General features: G+C 34.2%; 3 protein-coding genes across 8 annotated transcripts in view; 1 reads left to right on the plus strand and 2 right to left on the minus strand.

The window, feature by feature from the left end:
• LOC148605424 (protein inturned-like) overlaps window positions 1-15,646 on the minus strand; it is a 35,882-nt gene extending 20,236 nt beyond the window's left edge. The window contains exons 1-5 of one of the 6 annotated variants that reach the window (XM_088548413.1): window positions 15,539-15,646; window positions 9,567-9,655; window positions 6,331-6,405; window positions 3,596-4,113; window positions 1,668-1,753 (exon numbers count right to left, since the gene is read on the minus strand). In XM_088548413.1, the coding sequence (XP_088404539.1) occupies window positions 1,668-1,753; window positions 3,596-4,113; window positions 6,331-6,405; window positions 9,567-9,655; window positions 15,539-15,544 (774 nt within the window). In that variant the 5' untranslated portion in view covers window positions 15,545-15,646. Of the gene's footprint in view, window positions 1-1,667; window positions 1,754-3,595; window positions 4,114-6,330; window positions 6,406-9,566; window positions 11,038-11,683; window positions 12,096-15,538 lie in introns of those variants that run through there. The other 5 variants (XM_088548415.1, XM_088548412.1, XM_088548417.1 and 2 more) reach the window with 5 other exon arrangements.
• LOC148605425 (uncharacterized) lies at window positions 15,644-22,397 on the plus strand. Its single transcript, XM_088548419.1, has 6 exons — window positions 15,644-15,770; window positions 19,165-19,429; window positions 19,754-19,859; window positions 20,370-20,441; window positions 20,701-20,943; window positions 21,234-22,397. The coding sequence occupies exons 2-6, from the start codon at window positions 19,166-19,168 to the stop codon at window positions 22,088-22,090; spliced, it is 1,542 nt and encodes a 513-aa protein (XP_088404545.1). The 5' UTR covers window positions 15,644-15,770; window position 19,165; the 3' UTR covers window positions 22,091-22,397.
• LOC148605426 (uncharacterized) lies at window positions 16,740-18,496 on the minus strand. The gene is made up of 2 exons (XM_088547587.1): window positions 17,990-18,496; window positions 16,740-16,754 (listed from the first exon to the last, which is right to left on the minus strand). The coding sequence occupies exons 1-2, from the start codon at window positions 18,494-18,496 to the stop codon at window positions 16,740-16,742; spliced, it is 522 nt and encodes a 173-aa protein (XP_088403713.1).
• Window positions 22,398-25,153: the final 2,756 nt, after the last annotated feature.

The raw sequence follows: 25,153 nt of genomic DNA on the forward strand, positions 1-25,153 counted from the left end.
GTGAACGAACATAATGTTATTATTACAGATTGTTACAAGTTGAATGTGAATAAGATAAGATGGTCTACAAGATACACATTGACTAATCTAGAAGTGTAACTTTGTTTTGTTTACAATTTACAAATATAAACATGCTATAATAATTGTCTTGCTTGTTTTTCAAAATTGTGTAATGTTTTTGCTAGCTGGGTCCTTATCATAGATATGGGTAATCTTTTGGGAGGTCTATTGTGTTTAATGACCAACACCAGGCAAAATATTTTCATATGATTTTCAAATGTCGGCGTGTTACATGATTTTCACCTGAATTAAGCAAATGCATTTTATGATAGAGTTCATGTTAAATTTCACTTGAAAATCATAAGTGCATGTTAAGTTCATGTAAATTTCATGTGCAGATGATCCTAATGATCTTTATGTGAACAGTTTAGTCTGTATAGTAACCAACAGTCTATGGGCTACAGTGATCTCCCCTTTAAAATTTAAAAAAGCATAGAGCATACTGGCATAGCGCAAATCTTTAGTTTTTCCCCAAATCTACAGCAAAGTGCTAATAGTGCATTCTAGCTTAAATCTTCAGATAGCACAGTGCAAAAATGATACAGCTGGAGGAACATGGAATCATTTCTAAATATTTTATATCAAATTGTGGTCAAGTTTCTAAGAATTGTGTTGCTATAATGTAAGAGAAATAATCAGGGCAGGTGCCATTCCAGATATTTTTAAAGTGGGGCCCACAAAAGAGTTTGTTTGTTTGTTGGGGTTTAATGTCCGAGCAGCAATATTTCAGCTATATTCAGACGATCCCACAAAAGAGGGATACAAGACTATAGTTTATCACATTTTTGCCTAAAGTTTGGTCAGATCTGACAAACTTCTACAAAGAGAGGAGGTTTACAACCCCTGACTTCCATATCTGCTACTGGAGTAGGAAGGGAAGGGAACACCAGGGTCAATGTTTATAATATTGACAGTAAATAAAAATCATTTTAATATAATGTAATGGTAAGTAACATGTAAAGGAGCAGATAAGCATGCAAGGTGTACAGGTTACAGGTACTCCATATGGCACTTTTTTCTTGTATATGACTGCTACTGTGGTTGTCCCATGGATATCCTCCCCATTTTTGTTTCACACTACAGATTTATTTTAGCCTAAATATCAGCCAAAAAATACCTAAGTAAAAGCATTGGGATAACTAAAATATGTCAAAATCCAAAAACATGACATTGGTCTGAACTTAAATACAGGAAACAAAGACAATCTACACACAATATAGTGAACTCAGAGTTAGAAATAGTTGCCTGCCTGCCAGCCCGAGACAGGTTATTTTTTTCGGTAATTTTTGCAAAAAATTTATATAGCCATGTAGTAAATATATTGAAAAATAGTAGTCAGGACTGGTTAGAATTTGAGTGAGTTTCCTACCCTGGTGAACTGAATAAAATATTGTAGATAACACATAAAAACTGAAGATAAAGAAAACAAGATGTCACTCAAAATACTACACCACTAGCAATATAAACTCCCACAAAAAAACTGGGAGTGACATCAGGTGCTCTGGAAGGGTAAGCACGTCCTGCTCTGCCAGCTGCACCCACCATATTGCAAGTGAGAATAATCTGGTAATAGTTCAGCAACAATAACACAGCATTAGTAAACATACCTCAGTAACTGAACACAGTTTGGTGAACACTTCATCTACGTTGCTCCAAGTAACTTCCTGTCCGTTAACGAGTCTTAGGCAGTCCCCTAAATAACAAACATATAAAATGTATTACTTACATATTTTAACTGTACAAATGTACAAATAAATGTACATATGTACATATTAGACTATTAATGCAATGAAATCAACTGGTCTAAGTGTTTGAATTTTAGACTTAAGAAACGAAATAAAGTAAAAAAATCATTTTCAAATACAAATTTCCAAGTTTCAAAGGAAAGTTACGCACACAATTGACTGAAATTCTATATTCAGTTCATTTTATACAAGTATTTGTATACTGAAAGAATGAAGCTACATGTAAGTATTCTGCCTTTTAAGCCTGTGTGATATAGTAGTGTTACCTACAGATGGTTCTGGGAGGGCCTGGGCCCCCTGCCCTATTTGATGGGTTTTATAAGCACCCTGCCTTTTACTTTCAATTTTCCCTAAGTAGATGTTAAAAACCTGCATGATGTGATTCAATGTTGCCTCTAACATTCACAGTGATATTGTTCCCTTTTTTAAAAAATATGCAATCCTCTTTTAACAGGAAAATGTGCATCAGTCTTTTCTTAAATTGAGAAACTGAAACAACTACAAAATACCTTAAATTTGTAGCTAAAATCATTATTTTTCTAGAGGATAACAAGAAAAAGACAATTAATGAACAGTAAGTGAGTAACACCATATCCTGCACTTCAACTACCAATTGGGAAATAAATTACTATGAAAATAGTATTGTTGGTGGGGTATCAATTTTGTGGTTTTCATGGGTAGGCTAACACTGAAATTTGGTTCCAAACAAAAAGTAGTTTTCCATTGATGTATATACTAAACACCTCAAAACCATGAATTCAAGAATCCACAAACTTGTGTCTCTTCCCTAATCCATTGGTATCTAAGAATTTAAGTACTTTCACAGTACATGTATCTCAATTGGGATAATTGTTTAACCATTTTTTTTCACATATTGGGAGTTTTCACTAGGGTGAAACAGCCTTATTATACCCCATGCAACAAAGTTGCGAGGGGTATAATGTTTTTGACCCGTCCGTCAGTCCATCAGTCCATCTTCATTTTTCCGAACTCTTTTTCTAAATGCTCGCAGATATTGACATGATTTTTGGTATATAAGTTCGCCATGATAAGTTACAGGTCAAGTTTAACTTTTGTTCCCCTCCAATGATTTTTACCAAAATTACAGGCCTTGAACTTAGCAAAATTCACCGAAATAAGAGTTTTCCTGACTTCTTTTCTAAATGCTTGCAGATATTGACATTAGTACATAAATTCACCATGATAAGTTACAGGACAAGTTTGTAGTTGGTTCCGCTCTGATGATTTTTACCAAAATTACAGGCCTTGAACTTAGCTAAATTCACAGAAACAACCCTTTTTCAGACTTTTTTTTCTAAAGGCTTGCAAATTATGACATGATTTTTGGTATATAAGTTCACCATGATAAATTACAGGTCAAGTGTATGTTTTATTCCGCTACAATGATATTTACTTTGGATTCAATCTGGAGTTTGAAACTACCATTCTGAGTAACAGAATTTAGTTAGAAGATAAAAGTCTAAAGCCTAAAAACACTCATATTCCTTTTTTATCGGGGTCGTTCTACATGTATTTCTCTAACGAACAAATTTACTTGAGTATCCAACATTGGGACGTGTGGGGTAAGTGAGTGCGCTCACTAAGGTTCTTTAATTTCAGAAGTAACTTAAGGCATACAATATCACAGATGCAAAAGCTTCATTTTTGACATGAAAAATTTCCCTCTTATTTGATACTGTGCCCATTTCTAAAGCAGCAGGGAACACTATAAAATAAATAAAGTAATGGAATGTTTACATTTACAACCAGTAGACTGAAAATATCCTTACCAATATGAACATGTTTTCTCTTTAGGATATCCTTGGTTGGATCAAGTCCTCTAATACACAATCTCTGATTACCATTAGTTGAGCTTGATTTCGAAGACTTGAAGTGGCCAGGAATTATGCCCAAAAGTTCCTTGCACAATAGCCTCCCAATATAGGTATGAGGTCTTGGTGTACCATCAATTAATTTGCCTAAATTGACATGTTTTACTGGAATTTTAAACTGAACTAAGTTATCCATTCTGTAAAAATCTGGATTATTTCCATTTTGAGAACACTTGCAATTTGCAACCAAACATTCCTCCTTGCTTGATGAGTTCTTATAAGGGGGGATAAATTCAGAAATATTCAACTGGAAGTTATTGAATTCATTGTCAGTTCCATATCCAACATCATCAATGCTGTTTTCATTGCAATTTTTTAGTTTGAGGTGTTTACATTTTTCTACGACTTCTAGGTAGAAAATGTTCCCTTTATCGTCAACCTTATCCTGCCATGGGTTGTCCTTTTTACTAAAGGAACTGAAACAGATGTAAAGCAATAGCATTAAAATCTAGTTTTCTACAATAGTAGAAGCATACAATTTGATTTGTAACAAGCTTTCTGATTGGTTGGTTCTCTTAGAGTTCCCCAGGTTATATTGTTTAACTCAGTTTGGTATTGTGATGTCATGAAATTAGATTGGATGATTTGTATCTGCACTCTGAGATTTAAATACATTCAAAATACAGTTTTAATTACAAATAAATTATTACTTTTTTTCCTGGAATCAATTAGAAATCAAATTAGAAACATTCAATATGAAACCTTAACAAGCAGCTCCAGCATTTTTGATGTTTCATAATTTATACATATCAGTGTTCTAGGATTCCTATTTCCCGCTACCTGGGGCAAGTGAAATTTGGGTCAGGGAAAGTTAGGTACTTAGTTACACTTTCCCGTGGCAAGTTGAAAACTTCATATGCTGTAAGGATTTGTTTTATTAGGAAAGCAGTCATTGACTGTGGGAATGTTGATTTTATATGGATTTTACCCTGAAGAAACCTCAATTTTTGAAAGATTTTAGAACACTACATATTCTGGAACAAAAACAGTTTGCCATGGAAAGCAAAAATATTTTACACAAACCCATGATGTAAACATCAAAGATTTAAGATGCAACTGACCGTCATGAATATTTCAAGATAATAAATGCCTTTCTTACCTAAGAAAAGCTATGCTTTGATTTGAATAATACAGTCAGAGCTATATTTTTTCTGAAGTAAGTTAGGTTCTTGAAAAGCCAACTGTACTAATCAGAAGAGAAGTATGCAAATTCAATTTTCCCAAACTTTTTACCAAATTTATTTCTTTTATTTAAAAGATTAAATGTAGAGAAACTTTTGCTAAAAAATGAACTTTCCTCAGACATTAATTTGTATGGCTTCAGAAAAGTTTTAAACTTCTTCATATTAACGGTAAATTCTGAGTATAAAGAAAATCAATCCTGGTCATTATTCTTTGGAATTTATTCAATTTTGATTTTTGCCCCATATTTTGTTATTGATGCCATCACAACTAGATGAATTTGCATAATAAAGGGATAAATATATAAACAGTTCATGGACAAAGTCAAAACAATCTATTCTACTGTAGCAGTAGATTCAAATGTAGGACTTTTGAAAATATGTATCTCATGTTGCTAGAAAGTAGAAGTATTTTTGTTATATTATCCAAAATTTAACAGGAGACGTAAATCAAATAATACAATAAATAAGGAGAATGGAAATGGTGTATACATGTATATCAAAGAGACAACAACCCCACTGGGCTAAAAAATATCAGCTCAAGGCTACCCATGGGTCTTCAATAAGAACCACAAGGCAGGCTGCAACTGGTCCTAAAACAACATTATACACAGGTACAGCGAAATACCCTATACACTCCAGCAACATAAAACTAAACTGAATGTGAAAACAAAACAATACATTCAGAGGCCAGAAATTCCTGACTTGGCGGTGTATAATTTGTAATTTAAAATGAGTGTTGTTGAGGTGCTAAATAAAGTGTAATGTTCCATGGGGAAAACTGTAATGTTCCACGGGGAAATGATTATGTAGTTGCAACTGATACATTTAAACTATAAAGCGATATAAATGTTCCTGGTTGCAGCCAGTACTGCCAGGTATATTGCCTTGCAGCATCAGGGTTTAAAGGATTTGTTTCGACTTTTTATTAGCCAATTGAAATTCTTGAAATTTTTCCACACTTCCGCGAGGTAGGGCTTGGTAGAACAAAAGAATTTTCCTCGCCAAAGTGTATATTGAGGATGCTTTACGCAAGCTCATCGACTATCCTTCAGTTAGCACGAAAGGGTCTATAAAGTATAAACTACTCAGTACTGCCATGTCCATGAATGGCATGATGTATGTGGGTTTACGGTTACATGTATCGATACACTGGGCGTGACTGGGTTTCATCACAATTAAATACACAGCACTTTTATTTTCATAGTAGTTCCACATGAACTTGATGGATGGGAAATTTTAAAGAATTCAAGGACCATATACCATGAATAGACCCTTTTGTGGAAAGTTGGTGGGCATGCTCAATATACACTTCCGCGAGGTAGGGCTTGGGTAGAACTAAAGAATTTTCCTCGCGGAAGTGTATATTGAGCATGCTTTACGCATGTTCATCGACTACCACACCGTTAGTACAAAAGGGTCTATTCATATGAAATACTTGGCTAATAGTACCTGATTACAAGACTCTTGAAAACTGCTTTGTTACTTTCACTTTTCGGAACTTTCACTTCATTTTTTAAGGCGATTCTAAACCAGAAAATATTTCCGTTACTTGATTCCGGAACACAGTGACAAAAAAGTTATTATGCCAAAAAGGTGGTAAAAGCCTTTATCACAGAGTAACCGAAAAATCAAAGATTTTTTTATTTTTAAAAACTATTCGTGCATTGATTTTTCCAGTTCAAATTGAATTTTTTTTCTTCAAATTATGGTAAAAACAAATATAAACTAAAAATATTTGGTTAAACCAACAAATTGACTTGTTTAATCCATTTACATGTATCAATAGACAATTCAATAAACCAATAAAAGTTATAAATAAAAAATTGTAGATGAGCCTTTATTGCTGTAAATTCCATATAGTAAATTATTTAGTAGGGAAATCGCTCGCGTAATTAATTAGTTTATTGTTCGCTGATATTAGTAACTTATAGTAAGTGTCATAGACCGGTGTCATGAGCCCTCATTCTCAAGGTCAATCCACTAAAAACTTGATTTAATTAACCTACTATCTTTCATTTAATCGGAGTAATCAATTAAACTTCATTTTGACATTAATTATTTTCCCCTTGATTTACCACAAAAAGAAAGTTTGGAGTAAACAAGTAAACTTTTGTATAAAAAAACATTTAAATTAAATTAAAAGTTATCAAAAGTTTATCCGAGGAACTCTGTTCATAATTTGTACAAACCGGATATTGTTCAGTGGGTGTCTCAAGGTAGTTTATGTGACAACTGAAAGAAAAGTATCACTTTGTCAAAAGTATCAATTGAATACCTTAATTTCGGCATTTAACCCTTGCAGAATTAAAAAGTAAATGTCAAATCAAACATTAAAAAAAATTAATATTCTATACAACTTTCTATTTGTAATTAAGGGCGTACAAGGGATTGGAAAGAATGAATGTCTAAAAAATTATACACAATATGTACGGATATATCAGTTCCCTTGCCTTTCCTTTCATAACTTGTCAACAACTTTTAAATTTGTTAAAAAGTAAAAAAAAGAAAGCAGAAAAAACATATTTGAATCAAAAGGTATTAAAAAGAATGGACGGATCGAGGCTTAACTGTCTTTGCAAGAATCATGCAAATTCTGTAATATATGAGATACACCCTAGAGAAAGGCTACATATTTTTATTTTTGTAATTAAGTTGTTTTATGGGTCTATACTATGAAAGGTGTAATTTTTAATTCCAATCAGTCTGCTCTTCGGAGGTAATCAACATTGAAAATCCAACAGATTCTAGTGTATTTCAGCGCCATTGACAGAGTTATCTCCCTTAAATTTGAAATCAATAAGGCATTCTATATAATTTTTATCTATTAAGAACACGGATTATATGAAAAACCGAATGTTAGTTTCTGTTTGCTTTGGCAATTCAAACAAAATATAAAAAATAAAAATATGTAGGCTTTCCAACCATGTATCACATTTTGCACGATCCTTAGCTGGAGTACTACTTAAATTACATAATACAGGTATTAATAAAAAAAAATGTAACATCGCATGATCCATAACGGCTAACCAGTATTAGAAAGGCGTAGTGGGAAATGTTTATTGTTAAAATAGATATTATTCGCAAATGTAATTTGAAAATAATTATGTTCTACTAGCCCCTTTAAAAAATCAAATGTACCTTCGTTCAATACCACTGGTATTAAACCGATACCCATAACTACAGTTACATGTATCCAAAGATCTAGTTTGTCTTTTACTCGAGTTGGTAAAAACAGATAAGATGCGTGTAACTGCGTGTTTTTTCCGACGCAGTCGGTATAGCTTCGCTTTTTACCCTCTGACCTTATGTACGCTCTTCTATGGAAACGCAAGTCACCTGATCGCAGTTTTTTTTCCCGATAGGTCAAATACTGTTAACTTAGAGGCGTTCAAAAAATCTGTATTTGAAAATTTGAATTCGAAAAAAACTTTATCGGAACCTTAAAAATTGCGTGCCATGTGTTATTTTCTTCAAAGAAATGTAGAAACTTAGAAGTAAAAAAGAACAAATTTTTACTGCGTCGGCTATCTTTTTTTTAAAGATAGTACTTGTTTTTCAATATATAGTAAATTTGCAAGCAGAATCGGTAGGCACTGATTTTAAAATTGTGTCTGTATTGGCGGTTCGATTGACCATATGTCGAAAACATAATCAAGTATCGGTAAAAGGCTACACAAGGAACATGCAAATGAAGTGGGAAAAAAAGACAACGAATCGAAAATTAGTGGTCAGTTTTTTGAAGAACAGAAATTTCAGAAAGCCATACCATGGACCTAAATATACAATGTGTATTATATGCCCATGGCCATACTTATGAAAAGATCACAAGAAGTTGTAACTCAGGTTGGAAAAGTAATGAAAACATCCATTGTTCATCAGCTGAATGGCATTGTGAAATATTCCGGCTATATAGCCAGTCAGTTTTCTCCTTTTCCCATCCTCTTGACCTCAAGTCGTTAATAAGATATACTTCATGCATTGACACTTGTCTATTAAGAGTATAGGGGCATCGATCATACGAGCGGGGATACGGGTCTTATTCTTCGACCGAATTGAGTGTGGACATTTAGTACACAAACGGCCACAAAAACTTTTATAGAATTTGCCATGTACTCACAAGCGCACCAAAAAAACAACTGAGTGAAAATGGGATGTAAACAGAAGAAAATAAACATTTCAGTTTAATAAGGTTTTGTGACTATTGAACACTTTTAAAAATAAGAACTGGAAGTTTAAGACTGGAAAAAAATCGTTATCCTCTAGCAGTCATTGGCTAAACTACTCGCAAAACCGTAAACCCGCGCTTAACACGGAAAATGCATGGACGTAAGATTCAACATGGTATCAACTGATTTCAATATTTGATTAACACTACACAATTAATTTATAAAAAAAAAAAAAAAAACTTCACTATCAAAGCTTCGTTATAATTTCCCATCTCTCGGCCTACACTAAATGTTCCTTTCAATCTTTTTAATATAATTGCGCCCAATGATTTATTGTCCTTTGCGTTTTGGACAGTAATTGTAACTGAAGTACAAATGTATGATTAATGTATCGAAAGTTAATGCTTAATCCGTTTTAACTGAACACCGATAAGGCAAAGCCAAAGGACAAGGTATGAAACATTTTCAGGGCGATAATCTGTCTTTGAAGTATAATATATATAGATAATTCATACATACCTGTTTGATAAAATGGTGTTGACATCATCAAAGTCCGGTGATCCTAGGCTTTGACAAACGGGAACTTTTAATCCAAACATCCCGATGAACTGGAATTTAGGGAAAACAAACTTTAGCACCATTTAACGTGAATAAATACATCGCCGAAGTCCATATTTAGAACTGGAACGCCCTAATATACGACTTTATGGTGTGACAACAACAATATAGCTCGGTCTTAAATGCTTTCTCCGTAAATAGCTTATGACTGCATTAGAAGCTTTTCCTCAATTATAAAGAAATTAAATTGTCTGTTTATATTTTTAAGTTCATGAACTTCACGTTAAATCTTTTCAGATAAAATCTAATATTTCGGTGTTCTTTGTAATTTTGAAATTTTATGACCGTAATATGTGAAACATAACAAAATACAAGTGTTAAAGATGAGCTAAACTTTCCTTTGGTTCGTTTGACTTCACAATGAACCTTAAGTTTCGCAGTTTTATACTGATGTTTTATACTAATAAATCTTCCATGGAAGAAATTAAAATTTTGCGGTCAGTAGGCCGCACTAGAAAACGAGAGAAATTATCCGTAAAATTGTAAAGTTTCCATTTATATTGAAGGACTAACTACAATAGGGCTTCAGATCCCGGCTAGAGCATGAGTGCTGTCAACGAGACAAATTATTTAGAGATTATTGGGAAAATTGACGACAATTTGTTGCTTTGTGTCAAACAGTACTCTCAGCACGTACTTGTGACAATTTTGAAGTGTCTCTAATTCTCTTTTGTGACAAGCGATATTTTCATTTAGAGAGGTTTTAGATCAATTGCATTCGAATTGATAAAGGACGTATTTTTATAGATAATTGCCGAGCGTCGATTTAATGACAAATATAAAATACAAGTTTTGAACCGTAAATATATATATAGATTCCGAAAGTAATAATAGTCATACAGAAAATACATTTCTTTACAAGTGTTTAAATGTGGTAGATCAATTAATTATTATCCTTATTCAGATGGGCAGCCTCCTTATCAAATTGATTAATACTTTGTGATAACATTGCAAAAAAAAAACAAACAAACAAAAAAACAAAAAAAAAAAACAAACCCAAAAACATTACAAAAACAAAACAAAACAAAATTAAACAACAACAAAAGAACAGAAAACTTTATAGTCCAATATTAGTTACTTGGCATTGTAATTCCAAAACAAATAAATATGATGTGATTTTCATTTTTTTGTTAGGAAAAATTGGGGGCTCCGGGTAAGACTCCCTTTAGTTTGTACCACTGAAATCAATGATAAACATAAAGGGAAGCTACACAGGTTATAGTAAACGTTTGTTTCCAATACATACAGGGGCGTAGCTGCCTATACGCAAATACGCAGTTGCGTACTTTCGGAAAAAGTAACAAAAATAAAAACACACATTTTAAAGATGAAACAAAGGTTATTTATCACATATTCATACCATGAACGTACTATAGGCTCTGAAAAACTGGCTCCAAAATCGTTAAAATTCAGGAGTTTCCCCTCAGGGCTTTGCCTTGCCGGACTCACTGGGGGCCTTGAGCGACCCCCCCCCAAGACCCCTCGCCGTAATTTTGCGTACAACTAAAACAGGCCTAGCTACGCCCCTGACATATATGCACCTGAAAGCATGGAATACTTATAAAATTATGTATTTTTGTGCTGACACAGAACGGCCGTACAATTTTGAACCGGGCAATATATAGCCCTTTCCCCATTTGCGGGGTAACAAAATAGATAGGTTTGCTTTATTTGCATGCGTCGACAACCTTTTAAAGTTTTACATCCGCCCTGAATGCAATCTAATTAAAATAAAATCTTTAATTACGCTACCCTCCATAAACTTGGCACTGTCAGATCGTGTATTTTAATCAGATTGCCCTGAATGCATTCTATTTCAGAGGGGAAAAACTAAAAATCGAAGTCGGGCAACTATGCAACAAATCTCACGGAAGCACCAAATGCAGATATAAATGAATAAATAACCTATCTTACTATATATCGTGAATAAAATCAAACGTCCAACCAGTTAAAGTACGTCAAGTCAGAAATAATGAAAACATACAACACAAAACTGTCGTAAAATAAACAGCTCTTACCTTTTATTTAAGAAGGCAATTAGCCTCTCAACTTAGCCCTCCACTCCACAAATTATCCAAAATAAACTTTTTCTTTCAGGTTATAATCCTAAAAACAAACTATCAACAATGCTTCGAACTTCTCTTATTACCATTGGGCCTAATCTCGCTCGTTAGTCCCCTAAAGTCCGCTATCTTGAGAACAAACACTGCGACAGCCGTACCCCATTAAGTTACATTTAACGGGAACATATACATTCCATTTAATGGTTAATTTGCTGTGAACCATAATATACTTATCATTTTCATAAAACAGTATTATATTCCTTGGGAGATTAAAGCAATCTAAATATCGATCTTTTAATCCGGGGTAATTATTTACCCCGATGACACATAAGCCTAATCTGGGTCTATTATATGTTTTTTTGTCTCTGCGGGGAGCTTCTTAATTCCGGTAAGTTGACACCTTGGACCATTCGAACGGTACCTTAGTGAAAGGGTTCGTTCGAAAACTTGTTAAAGTGCGAAAAACTGATACAAAAGAACAATCTAATTCGTAACATATACAAACGAAGCCCTATAATCTCCTGGGCTTTGTACAAAACAGGTGGAAGGGTTTAACAGTGGATCTATATTTCTGCCTGTGAATACGGTTGCATATTTATACAAGGGTTTTGTGAAGAAAGTGAAACATGTCTTTTTGTTTATGATCTTAAGCTTTCGAGATATGCCGTCCCGTTTGGTGTTTGATATTGAGATAATATTCACCACAAGCAAAGGGAATTTATCCATTTTGAATAAACAAACTTGAAAACTTGACTATTTAGTTAATGATAATACTTCAAGGGACATTCTTTGAGTTAAGAAACCATCTGAACAATTTTACGTACGGTGTTGATCGATTCAAGGACGGGATTGATCAAGGTTTTATCAATTCTGAGACATGTTTCGAGATCCATATTTGTAAACTTCTATCAATGCAGGTCAACGGAGTTAAGTGCATGTCATGTATGGTATAATTAATAAGGAGGTGGTATGACGACGCAAAATTTTTGGCCTCTTGATTTAAATGTTAACTGTTAGAGATTTATTCAGATGTTAGGTGGATCGGGTTAAGGATGCAAAATCATAACAAATAATAAAAAAAAGAACAACAAATAAAACTACAAAAATAACACATAAAAAAACCAAATAAAACAAAGAATAACAACGAAAACACACTGTCCACCGAACTTCGTAATTACCTACAGCTGAAGTGTATAGAAAACAGTGAAAAAAAACACTAAGTCGATTACAAAGAGAATCTACAATATTGTAAAAATGTAATAATCTCGAAAATTGAATGAAAAAGTCACAAGATAATATTTAAATTACTTGCAAAAACTTGAGGAAGTAAATACTATGACTTAATCAAGTGTTGGCCTGAACTCTATTTTTTAAGTGCCGATTAAACGTCAGATAGTTGATAGTTGATTCAACGAATGTTTTGCAAAAATCGGAGAAAACAATAACTAAACAAAACAAAAACTAAACCAAACAAACAAAAAACGAATTATAAAACAACAGACAAAGCAAACAACAAAGCAAAACAAATTATTACTTCAAAAACAAGACACGCACAAAACAATGTCCTTAATTGATGCTTTCTGAAAGGCTGTATAATATTCAAATACTTGGATTTGGACCTTGGACGAACATGCAGATAGACAAATAGCATAGTATACATGAACCAACTAAGAAACACAATCACAATTAGCAAAGATGCAATTAATAAAAAATAATTACACAATTACTAAATAGGTTGAAACTAGATCTTGATTTTCAAGCATGAAATGGCGGGGTGCCATTGGAAAAAAGGAAAAAAGGTTGTTTAACTAATTATTCGAGAAGCCTGCTAAATTGTACACAGCCCAGGCGCAAAATATTTTGGACCGGGCGGCGGGGGTCCAGGCTATATTTTTTTCATGCAAAAAGGCACCAATTTAACATTTTCAAACAAAAGAGGAACAGTTCTACCCGCCTGAACCCCCTTTGCATCCGTTAATCGGACATAACATGTGAAAAATGAGCACTGCTGCCATCAAGACAATACGTTAATTTTTTGTGTGAAGGGAGTTAAAAATGGCTTATCAGCGATTTTCTGAGATAATGCGGTACTGGGGTAATTATCTTTATAGGTTAATGTGACGAACACATCAAACCGACATAAAACCTTCCTGACATACAGATTTAGAAATAAAATCTGTGATCGATTTTTGTACCCAGTTCTTATGTCCATTACTGGGGCCTCCCTCTGATGTAGGTCAAAAGGGGTTAAGCACATGTCACATGTTATTTAGATTAAGTACAGTGATGACACTGCATTTTAAATTCTTCTTCACGTCGAAATGGTGAATATGTTCAAAACTGTTTTGGCTGACATACTATCATAACCAAGCAAGGAATAAATAAGTTAAAAACGGTGCATGACTTATAAATTCCAGTTCCCTCCCTCGATTGCTGCTTCTGGACTTCCTCTCACTCCACTCTCACTTCCTGCTTCTTCAATACCAGATTCCTGGTGGTTGAAATAAAAAAAAAAAAACGGCCATTTATCTCCCGGTACCCTTCTCATAATTCCCGCTTTAGGAATCCCTCACTCCCATTCCACTCCCACTTTCCGCTTTTGAAAATTCCTGGCACTGAAAGGGTTAAACATAGGTTCTTGTCCACGCCAAGTCAGAGAAATTAACAGTACTTACTAAATTCTCCCCATACGACAAAATAAATGGTTCAAAAAGAACCTCTGATTTATTAATACTAATATTAACTATGAAGCAAATTTGTCGAGATAAAACCACTACATATAAAGATAATACAACCGCATATAAATAAGAAAGTATCGAATATAAGAAAACAGCACCGCGTATAAATATAATTGACCAGTTAAGACAGTTATGGCGTTCCATACTTTACCATTTCATTCACGACAATTCTAGACATCATTGGTATATTTAAGTGATTTTTTTGCATTTTTTGCAGGACATAGCATGAATATATAAACATTAATTGAATGTCAATGGAATGGGTAACATAATTTGAGGCATGCAGGTGTAACCAGTCAGAGGACGAAGTTGAATATATTGATATTTTTTTTAAATGATAATGGCTTTAATTTACAGTTTTACATCACCTAGGATTTATTTTTCTTCATAATTTAACAAAACTCTACTTGTTTAATGTTGTTTAAGGTACGAAGCTAAAAAGATCCTTGCTTTATATCACACTTATTACAAGTTAACTTTCTGTCACATCCAGACTAAATCTAACCTGGAAGCCCGGGTAATATTTTCGTTCAACATTTTTCTCTCAAATATAACCCCGGGTGACCAGTCACGTCTTCGGTCTTTTGATTGGCTGAGCGAAGTAGACTTTATTTTATTCACTTTAATACGTTCCAATATTCAAATTTAAAGAAAAATACCTTGAAATATTTTTTTTCAAATTACCTATATCGTCTTTCGATAATTGCACAATAACAGAGTTAATTTAGATAATCTAATCTTTGTTTTTATTTTATTTTATAAGCGGCAATTCATTCATATATTGTGCATATCCGTCGCTGGTGACCCGAGTCTATATTTTAGCGATCCTAGGGTAGCTTATGATATTGACCAGGGAACCAGATTAAGACTTAACCAGACTCGCAGTGCTTCGAAGGTCAAAGGTTAAAAAATTCATATTGACTATCATTATGAGGACTTCGTCCTCAATTACCAACCCCACATTGTATATATTATTATATTTTTCTTGAATAGTTGTTTGAATTTTATTTTGTTTTAAAGGGCCTCAATGCAAGTTAGAGTCATTCTTTGATTTACTTACTTATTTACTTACTTGCATGTTTTCGACGGAATTTGCCGAATAGTTTTCCGATTAGTTCGGACAGGTTAAGATTATGCACTAACAACGTCACCTTTACGTCTGTCTATTGTGACGTCGCTCGACTCCAATAGCGACGTTGTCAGTTTATAGAACATTTTCCATCACAACAGCAGCGTTTCTAGTATAGAGAGAAAAACTTTAGATACTTCGTGAATAACTTGCAGGCGTATAGGAATTTCACCAAGTAAGTTCGTTACTTCTTTTTATCAGCAATTATGATATGTTTACACTTTGAATTAATTCATTTTTAGTTCACATGTTTTTTTTTCGAAGGAAGTGTTTTTGTTGTATATAGTCCAAGTCACCTCAGATTGTTTTTTGCGTTTATTTTTGTAATTACCCGACGGTTCCTTTCAAAAACTTGCCATTTTATTCATGTCGTTCTGTACTACGATTCCCTTACAATTATTTTTCGTTCTTACCTCCGAGATTGAAAAAATTTAAAATTTATTTTTCCTACGAGAATTTTGCATTGAATGTATTGTTTATCCGCCATCTTGTTTCTATGGATATTTTGAAATGTTCCCTATTATCTCACAATTGAAGAGCTGAAATACCATGATTTCCCGCCATATTTCTGCTCTTTACCTTTAATAAAGGACAAAACCAGAAGTTCCGAATGAAAATGCTACAACTGGTACTTAATAAGAGTCTTACCACATAAAGTAATAAATTAGCAGGGATTTCTGGTTCCCTGCTAATTTATTACTTTATGTGGTAAGACTCTCATTAAGTACCAGTTGTAGCATTTTCATTCGGAACTTCTGGTTTTGTCTTTTCCTAAAGGTAAAGAGCAGAAATATGGCGGGAAATCATGGTATTTCACCTCTTCAATCGTGAGATAATAGGGAACATTTCAAAATATCCATAGAAACAAGATGGCGGATAAACAATACATTCAATGCAAAATTCTCGTAGGAAAAATAAATTTTGAATTTTATCAATCTCGGATGTAAGAACGAAAAATAATTGCAAGGGAATCGTAGTACAGAACGACATGAATAAAATGGCAAGTTTTTGAAAGGAACCGTCGAGTAATTACAAAAATAAACGCAAAAAACCGCAAACAATCTGAGGTGACTTGGACTATATAGTATACTTGACTTCCGACGTTCATGTAGTTTGTCATGGATGGTCTCTTTTTAATTAACTTTCATAGACGAGGCATCTATAATATACAGTCATGCTTGAAATTGAAAGAAATCTATACCGGCCCCATTGCAGCGCCACAAAACTTGAAAAAAATACTTTTAAAAGTCTGAGAAAATTTCTTAACTGTTTGTTACGTCATCGGTTTGAAAGACGTTGAGCGGTGTTACCATTGATGTTAAGCATATTTCCTGCCTCCCAAAATTTCAACAACAAAAATATTCTGACCCCACCAAATTTGTCACTCCCGAGTCAAATGATCACCCCTTAATCTACAGAATCTGTTTTGGGATGTGATGTGGTGGATTCTCAGAACAAGCTTTTCTGTCTTTTTTATCATAAAAAAACCCCATTCCTCATAACATTGCATAAATTACGTATTGAAAAGCCATTCACTATGTGGCATAAGCTTATAAGGAAGACCAGAAATTCGCGTTCTTCATTTCTTGATTATGACGTCTTTTACCTCGGATGTCGTAACCAATATACAACTTCAAAATAACGTAGTTTCCAAAAATAATATTCGCTGTCAGTATCGGCTGATCAGCGTCTGTTTGCAGGAGTGGCTCCCATTTCAGTTTCACGGAAAACACTGAGTACCATTGTGACGTACACTCAGGTGCCAAAAGTTTGTCAACTTTTTTTCAAGATGGCGTTATTGTAAACAACAAACGTCACAATAAAAATTAAAAATCATACCTTTATTTATGACATAAAACTCCAATATTTTGTAATAAATCCTTTAGACATTAACACTTGTCGGCAACGTTTCGGCAATGTTCCGTATAGGCTCTGCAGGTATGTTACACTGATCTTATTCCAGGCCTTCCGAAGTTCGCGTTTTAGGTCCTCCGTGTCTTTAATGTGAAAAATGTTTCTTTTTATGTGATTTTTCAAGACCAGCCAAACATTCTCAATCGGATTTAAGTCCGGGCTCTGTGGTGGCCAGAAAAACGGTTGAATTCCATTTCGCTGCTTCCAAGCTTCGGTTTCTCGGGACCTGTGCACGGGACAGTTATCATCCATAAACTGAAAGTCATTATTCGGAAAGTGTTTAATGATAACAGGCCATAAAAAGTCATCTAAAGTCTTGATATATTTCTCCGAATTCATATTTCCGTCAACGAATGCAAGCAGTCCTCGTCCGAAGTAAGTAATAGTACCCCAAACCATAAGCTTCAGACTACGAGTCGGGCCCTGATTCAGATATCCAAGACAATAACCACGCCATTTTTCGTTTTGTTTTCTCCATACCTTCACTTTACCATCCGGTTTTATAACAATAGTCATCTCATCACTGAAAATAACTCTCTTCCAGTTACGGTTAGCTGTCCAATGTAGTTTTCCACGACAGAATTGTAGGCGTTTCTTCCTGTTAACCTCGCGTACTCCAAGTTTTTTTGCTACTGTCCTCCTATTATACCCAAGCCTCTTCAATTCACGTTGAACTGTTCTGCGAGACAGTTTTACAGGTGTATCACTATTAAGTTCCGCTGTTATGTCGTTCAAAGTTTTCCGGCGGCCTTTCTTTACAATCCTTGTCAATGCGTTTTCTCCGCGAACTGACAAAAGTTTGGGATGTCCTTTCCTTGGTGCGTTTTCGTTGTTTCCACGTTCTCTATACCTCTTCAAAACTTTGGAAACTGTAGACTTATGTATCTCCAAGATTTCTGCCACTTTAGACGACTTAAGTCCACTCCTAACCATAGATAGAATGGTTTCTTTGGTTTGAACATCAAGATCTTTACCTCTCTTCCCCATGTTTACAAACACGCGAATAATGACGTAACAAAGGAAATGACGTCATTTTTGACCCAGTCACCGTAAAAGTTACTTATTTTACTATTTTTAAACCAACAATTACAAAGTTGACATGCATTGACATTGTCACTATCGGTATCGGAAAAATTAAAAGGGGGCGTGGCCGGACTAGCGTACATGTGAAAGTTGACAAACTTTTGGCACCTGAGTGTAAGTTAGTTTTTCCGCTTGTGACGTCCGGGAAAAAATGGCCGTCATCTTGTAATGTAAACACGGCATAGCAACATAACAAACGCTTCCTATTTTTTATCGCCAATCTAGGGTCGTGGTATTGAGGTCGCCAATCTTGGCAAAACGCCCTGAGTTCGGCATTATAAAATTTATTTGCATAAGGTCGGTCATTTCTGAGAAATTTCAAAATTTGATGTCGCAGGTTGTAGGTGACCGACATAGCCAAATTCTCACAAGGATAAAAGTGTTCAGCACGATGAGATCCATTGTGGTCAATGCTAGAGCTATACTACATTTTTAGAACATCAGGAAACATTTAGAAAAAAGTGTCAATGTGCAACAGCCATCGGCTAAAACAAAATTGATATTTTGAGTATATGCAAAACATGATCGGATCTTTTAATTGGTTTATTTTCTTTTTCATTGTTATTTTGTAGCATGTTTCCTTTACGGTTGGCCAATTTATCTCCTGATGAATTCATATTGGAATATACAGAGTACCTGTTCCGAACCAAAATGGAAAAAAGAGTTTATTTGGATGAGAACTTCGTTGAATATGTGGGCAGTTACGTGTATAACATTTTACAGGAGGCAGCTGCTATGATGGCGGAAATGACGTCATTTGCTTGTAACCAAGCCATTATTCCAGTTGTAACATTCGCCTCAGATTCCATCTTTCATCTGATTTCAGTTTCAACAGATGTAAGATTGTCATACTAATCCAAGTGTTGAAAAAAAACTTAGTCTTACTTTTCATTATACCAAGTTTACTTTTCTCTTCTTTTCTGGATATCTAGAACCTTATCTGTTTGTTTTATTTTGTTTCTTTCTCTTCTTTTATTTGTCACTTTATTTCTTCTGGTTTTTCTTAACTGTGGTGATCTTTTTATAACACATTTTCTCTTATCAGTATAGCCTTATTCATTCTCTCTTTTTAATTCTGTCTACGTTTTTCTTCTTTTTACTATCAAAGCTTTCTTTCTCTTTCCTCCTTCACTATCTTTCCTTTGTCTGTTTCTCTAACAGTTTCTTGCCGACTTCAGTAAAATTCAGATGGTATGCATCATGGTGTTAGCTTGTCTCGTGCTTGGATTAAACAAATCCATTAGAACCACCAGGAAGATCAAGAAAGGTACCAATTTCAGTTTTTCACCAACCTATTTAGTTTGAACGACTTCCATCATAAAAATAATCAGATCAAATATAAATGCAAAAAGTGGTAACTAATTGTGACCATAAGGAAACGCCTGATTTGGAACTGTCAAACTTAGTTCAGTCTACGGAGTCCACATTACTTAACTATACTTATTTTTCCTTTTTCATATGTGATAGCAAGAATTAATGGTCCAATTTTAATGTACATGTATATATTATATTATCAGGAATTCTAATAGGACTATTTTATTCTTATTTTTGAATAGACACAGTCTAAGAGGTTGGTCATATGTTTATCACATTTTTACCACGGCTGTGACATATTCACTGTACCTAATCTGGATATTTTAACATTCATGAATGAAATCCCTGTCTAAAGTATAATAATAAAAACTCATTTAAATATGAGTAAACAAATGTAACTCACTTTTTGTAATTACCCTAATATTTACCTTTTTTTTTTTAAATATCATTTTTGTCTCCTCAGAGCTCAAGATTTATGAATCCATGATGAAGCATGCGCAGTTCCAGTTTGACATGGCAAGGCCTGATATGGAAGGTAAATATTTTTTTTGCAAAACTGGAAAAAAAGCAAACGAACACATACCTACATGTATTAAATATAATAAAAATATATTTGAAATGAATACTTGCAGGTAAAAGTACATACATATAGAGTTACATGGTAAAACTCTATGCTTAATTTTAATTTTTGCCATTTGAAAGCAAGCCATTGTTATAGTTTTATGAATTATTTTTAAAACTCTGTTGTTAGTTTAAATGAGATTTTTTTTTTAAATCGAAATTTTGTTTTGCAGACATTACAAGTCGACTTACAAACAGTGAAGTAAGAATGTCCTCCACCATGTCCGAGTTGCAACATACATACGAACTTTTGGACATGAAATACCTAATTGAACATCGTCTTAGTACAGATAGTGAGTTCTGGACTCCTCTGATCATGGCTGAGGTCGTAAAGTTAGACCGTTATAACAAAATATGGCAGGAAGGAACAGATTTAGAGAGAGTTAACGAGATTAGAGATCTGGGTCGTCGTGTTGGTATGTATGCATGGGTCATTGATTTAAAGTAATGGAGATGTTGATTTTAAGAAAACTGTATGATATTGTACATTTGTAAAATAAAAACAACATTAATTATAAAAAAAAAAAATAAGGATTAATTCCTTATATGCTCTTATATAGATTGCCATTTATTAGGTCTATAAAAAATCAAAAGGCCAAGAAGCCAGGCTGATATTATCTTGGGTAGCAATGAGGAATTCGTTGTGTGCGATTGCAAATCTTGTTACTGATTCCTCATTATACAATAATTTATATTTTATTTGTAGATGTTGAGGTTGCAAAAATCAGAAGTAAAATTGATGCTCTCAAAGAAAGCATCATAGAGCGAAAAAATCACCCTAATTTATGTTTTGATGAGCTTGCATACTGCAACCCTGATGGTTCTCCAATTGAACTATTTACTGCCGCTGGAGACTTCAGTTGTAACATTGAATTCGAAGCCACTGATGATGGTGTATTAAGTTTGGGGTTAACATCGACCAATTCTGATGATGGATATAACTGCACTGAAATTGTGAAAGCATCCGATGTAGAACTTGAGTTAGACTTAACATCGGCCGACTCAGCTAAAGAACTCGAGGACAGCAAGGCTAAAAAAGATGAAGCATTCGAGGTTGATGAACTCATCTCAGGCCCAACTGCTGACTCCAATAAAAGATTGAGCTGGGCAGAAAGGACTGAAACATATTACAGTGAGGAACTTGATTTCAGTTTAATCTTGAAATGGGCCGACGAGGAAGAGACAGGAGAGGAAAACGATGCGCTCGATTCCCGATTAGGCGAGAAAGTTTATACAACTGAAGCAAGAGAATTCAAAGCGGACAAAACAAACACCGAAAGCAGCTGCCTAGAAAACAATGATGAGACCGAATTGAACAATGGTCAAGGCGATAATGAAGTTGCAAAGTTGAGTTGGGCCGAGCAAGTTGATCTTGCAGAGCAAATCGAAACAGAGATGGGAAAAGAAGGCGCTTTCGAAGAGGGGTTTAATGCTTACTCTCCTAATATCAGTTGGGCAGACCAAGTGGAGGCCGTTTATCCACTGGAAGAAATGCATCATCAAATCAGTAGCTTAAGCTGGGCTGAACAGGTGGAGGAAGCAGAGAGACTTGGCCAGCTGTAATTGAAAAGTTAATTTTTTTATCGTTCAATGAATCATAACCATACACATTTTGCCATCCTACTTCAATTGCTTCTCTGGTTTTCTTTCAAATCATAATTCATATTTCTTCTTTTTCTAAAAGACCTTTTACAATTTGTTATGTCTTTTCATTACTAAATATTTTTTTAACAGCTGTAGCTACAAAATTTCATAAATCTATTTTTCCGTTCCTATGAATTCCATATTTCTGATGCCTTATAACTACATGTACTTTGATTTCCTATGTTTTACGATTATTTGTATTTGTTATTAAATTATAGTTACTGCAGTCGTATTTTCTTAGTTATTAGGTATTATGACCTTTTATTTGAGTCGCTAATTGGTACTTACATATAAAATATGGATCCAACAACTACGGAGTGTCATCATTTTTTTTGTCTGGGATATATGTCATTTGTGATTTGTTATATGTGCATTTGACATCCGATGATGTATTACATGTATTCATTGTTAGTTAATTTCAATTAAACGAAATCATAAGCTATAAGACCAATCTGGCCTCAATCCCTAGTTGCGATCGTGAAAATAGTGAATGTTTCACTCATGCTTTTAGCCTTTACCCTCTACCCGATTCTTACAAAGACTGGTACAAATGTACTTAGGTATGAGACACAACGAGGCATTACACATGCTCAATATTCACTTCCGCAAGGAAAATTCTTTTGTTCTACCACAATTCGCTCCTCAGACCTATAACCGCTTCCCGATTCACTCAACTAGCTCATGGGCTCTGCTACACAGGAATGAAAAAAAATCCAAAGGCATGCACACATTGCAAATCCGCGAAACTATGTCCATCGTACTATACCAATTAGCATAAAGAGGTGGGGCTAAGTACTGAAAATGACAGAGGTGTAAATCCTAGGAAATCCTACCTTGCGGAAGTATACATCACGCATGCTCATCGACTTAACACGAACACGTGGAAAGGGTTTGTGGTATTAAGTTAGCTTCTGTAATGGACAACCAAAAACATCGTATAAAAGTTCTCTTGTAGGGTTGTTGATGAGAGCGATTTTAGGTTTAAGTACTTCTCCGTCCAAGAATTAGGAAAATGTGTATAAAGTGTGGCACGTGAAGGAAAAAAACCCAGAGATTTTATTGCATTAACCAAGTGTTTATATCCGATAACCTCCTGAAATTACCATCAAAGTGTTTGTAAAATTTGTCTTTTTAAGATATTGATAGGTCAAATTTTGTTAAAATGCACTATGGAAAAATGGCGGGAAAAATTTCTCTCACTTTTTCCTTATCAGATTAAGATAAGATAACTCGGACATAATGGATATGTAACATGAGAGTATTGTTATATATAAGCAGTTAAAAAGTATCTACGTCACAGATGCTTCAAGATAAATTTAAGTAACTTTTCAGTTTTCCAGATGTATTGAATATATTTGAGGAAAAAAGACCAAATTGAGAAGGATGATGTGCTACCCATTGCCTGATTCTTACACAAAATGGTACTTAATTACTTTTTTACCGCTTGTGTTTTTATGTAATTCAAGGCTGCATCGAAAGTAAGTTTTTGTGCCTAATTATCTTTGTTGGTGTGATCTATAATGCTTTTAGTTTTGATGGTATTGTCATTCTTCAATACATGTACGTTCTAAGCTTGCTTTCAGTAACTGCGAGCATTCTTAAAATTTATTTCTCATTATGTCTATATGGTCCATGGAGAGATTTAGATGTACTATTGAGTGAATTTTATGGTGTTTTTGTTTGTTGTTTCAATTCATTTTTGACCTTACATTAAAGGAAAATAGTTAAGGTCTTATAAAACTAGTCAAACCCCACCGCAGATTTTACGCGCCTGTCCACAGTCAGGAGATGTATTTTTGTGTCGTTATATCACTTTTTGTATTTTACTACTTTTTTGACGGGCCTTTAAACGCTTACTTTAAAGTGTGTTTACACTTGTTGAATACTTTTTTGTGATAAATGAAAGTAGTTACTATTTTGTATTTATGCTAAACGCTGCTGCATTATTGTTTTACGTTTCACCATATCCGATCTTTTTGCGACTTCTTGCACTCGTATTTCAGTATTGTGCATACGTATATGATTTGCATAATTATATGTTACAACACTTAGTCTACCTTATGCTGCTATCAGTGCTGTAAACCCGTCAAGTCTAGCTTCATAGAAGATTAAAATGTACCTCTTCTAAATATTGTACATGTGTTCTACGTGTGTTTTGTTTTACTTTTATGAGAGCGGGAAGTTTACATTAAAATATAAAATTATCGGTTAGCACCGAACTTTCTGTAATATAACTGAGAAACGCCTGGTTTCCGGGTTATTTTAATTGCGAAACATTCGGGACATCACGGTTACGATGTCACCCGATTTCAAATAGAGCATATCGAAACTTCGTTTGAAGATCTTAGTCGATTGAGCTTATAAAACCGACATAAGTTTTGAACACGTTCTACAATGTCAACTATAAATTATTTTCGAAAAAGGATTTATACTAATTTTGCTACTAATGTACAAATGTACGATATGTCAGAAGATGTGAAATGGAAAAGAACATGAGTGTATACCATCAATCGACTTAAAATCTTCAAGTTTCAGTTCACTAAAATTTGTGATTTTTAAAATTCTGAACAAAGTCCATACATTGAGAAAATCACTCATTGACCGGGAGTTATGTTTTGTAGAGCATTAAAATTCGCCTGGATGTTGAAAACAAGCCAAAATCAGTGACATAGAGTATTTGACGATTAGCGACTATGAAGACTTCAGTCTTCGATTTCTATTGGTTAAAGCATGAATATTCTATTCAGAAGTTATTCTGCTCATTTTTTGATGTAGGAATATTTATTACATAGATGATCTATTAGGGAAACACATTTTATGATAAAATAGGGTATGTAAGTCTCGTTCTAGTTTCATTTTCTTTACCGGAATTTCCGATGTAGAACGTATTGAAAACCGAAGACCGATCTGTATTTTCTTGTTTACTTCCGGGAACTCGAAACGCTGTATAACGATGCAAATTCTTCTAGTTTATGTATTTTC

Source organism: Perna viridis, chromosome 10 (genome assembly GCF_037379345.1).
Source record: "Perna viridis isolate PV_CMFRI_1.1 ecotype Kerala chromosome 10, ASM3737934v1, whole genome shotgun sequence".
NCBI classification, from domain to species: domain Eukaryota; kingdom Metazoa; phylum Mollusca; class Bivalvia; order Mytilida; family Mytilidae; genus Perna; species Perna viridis.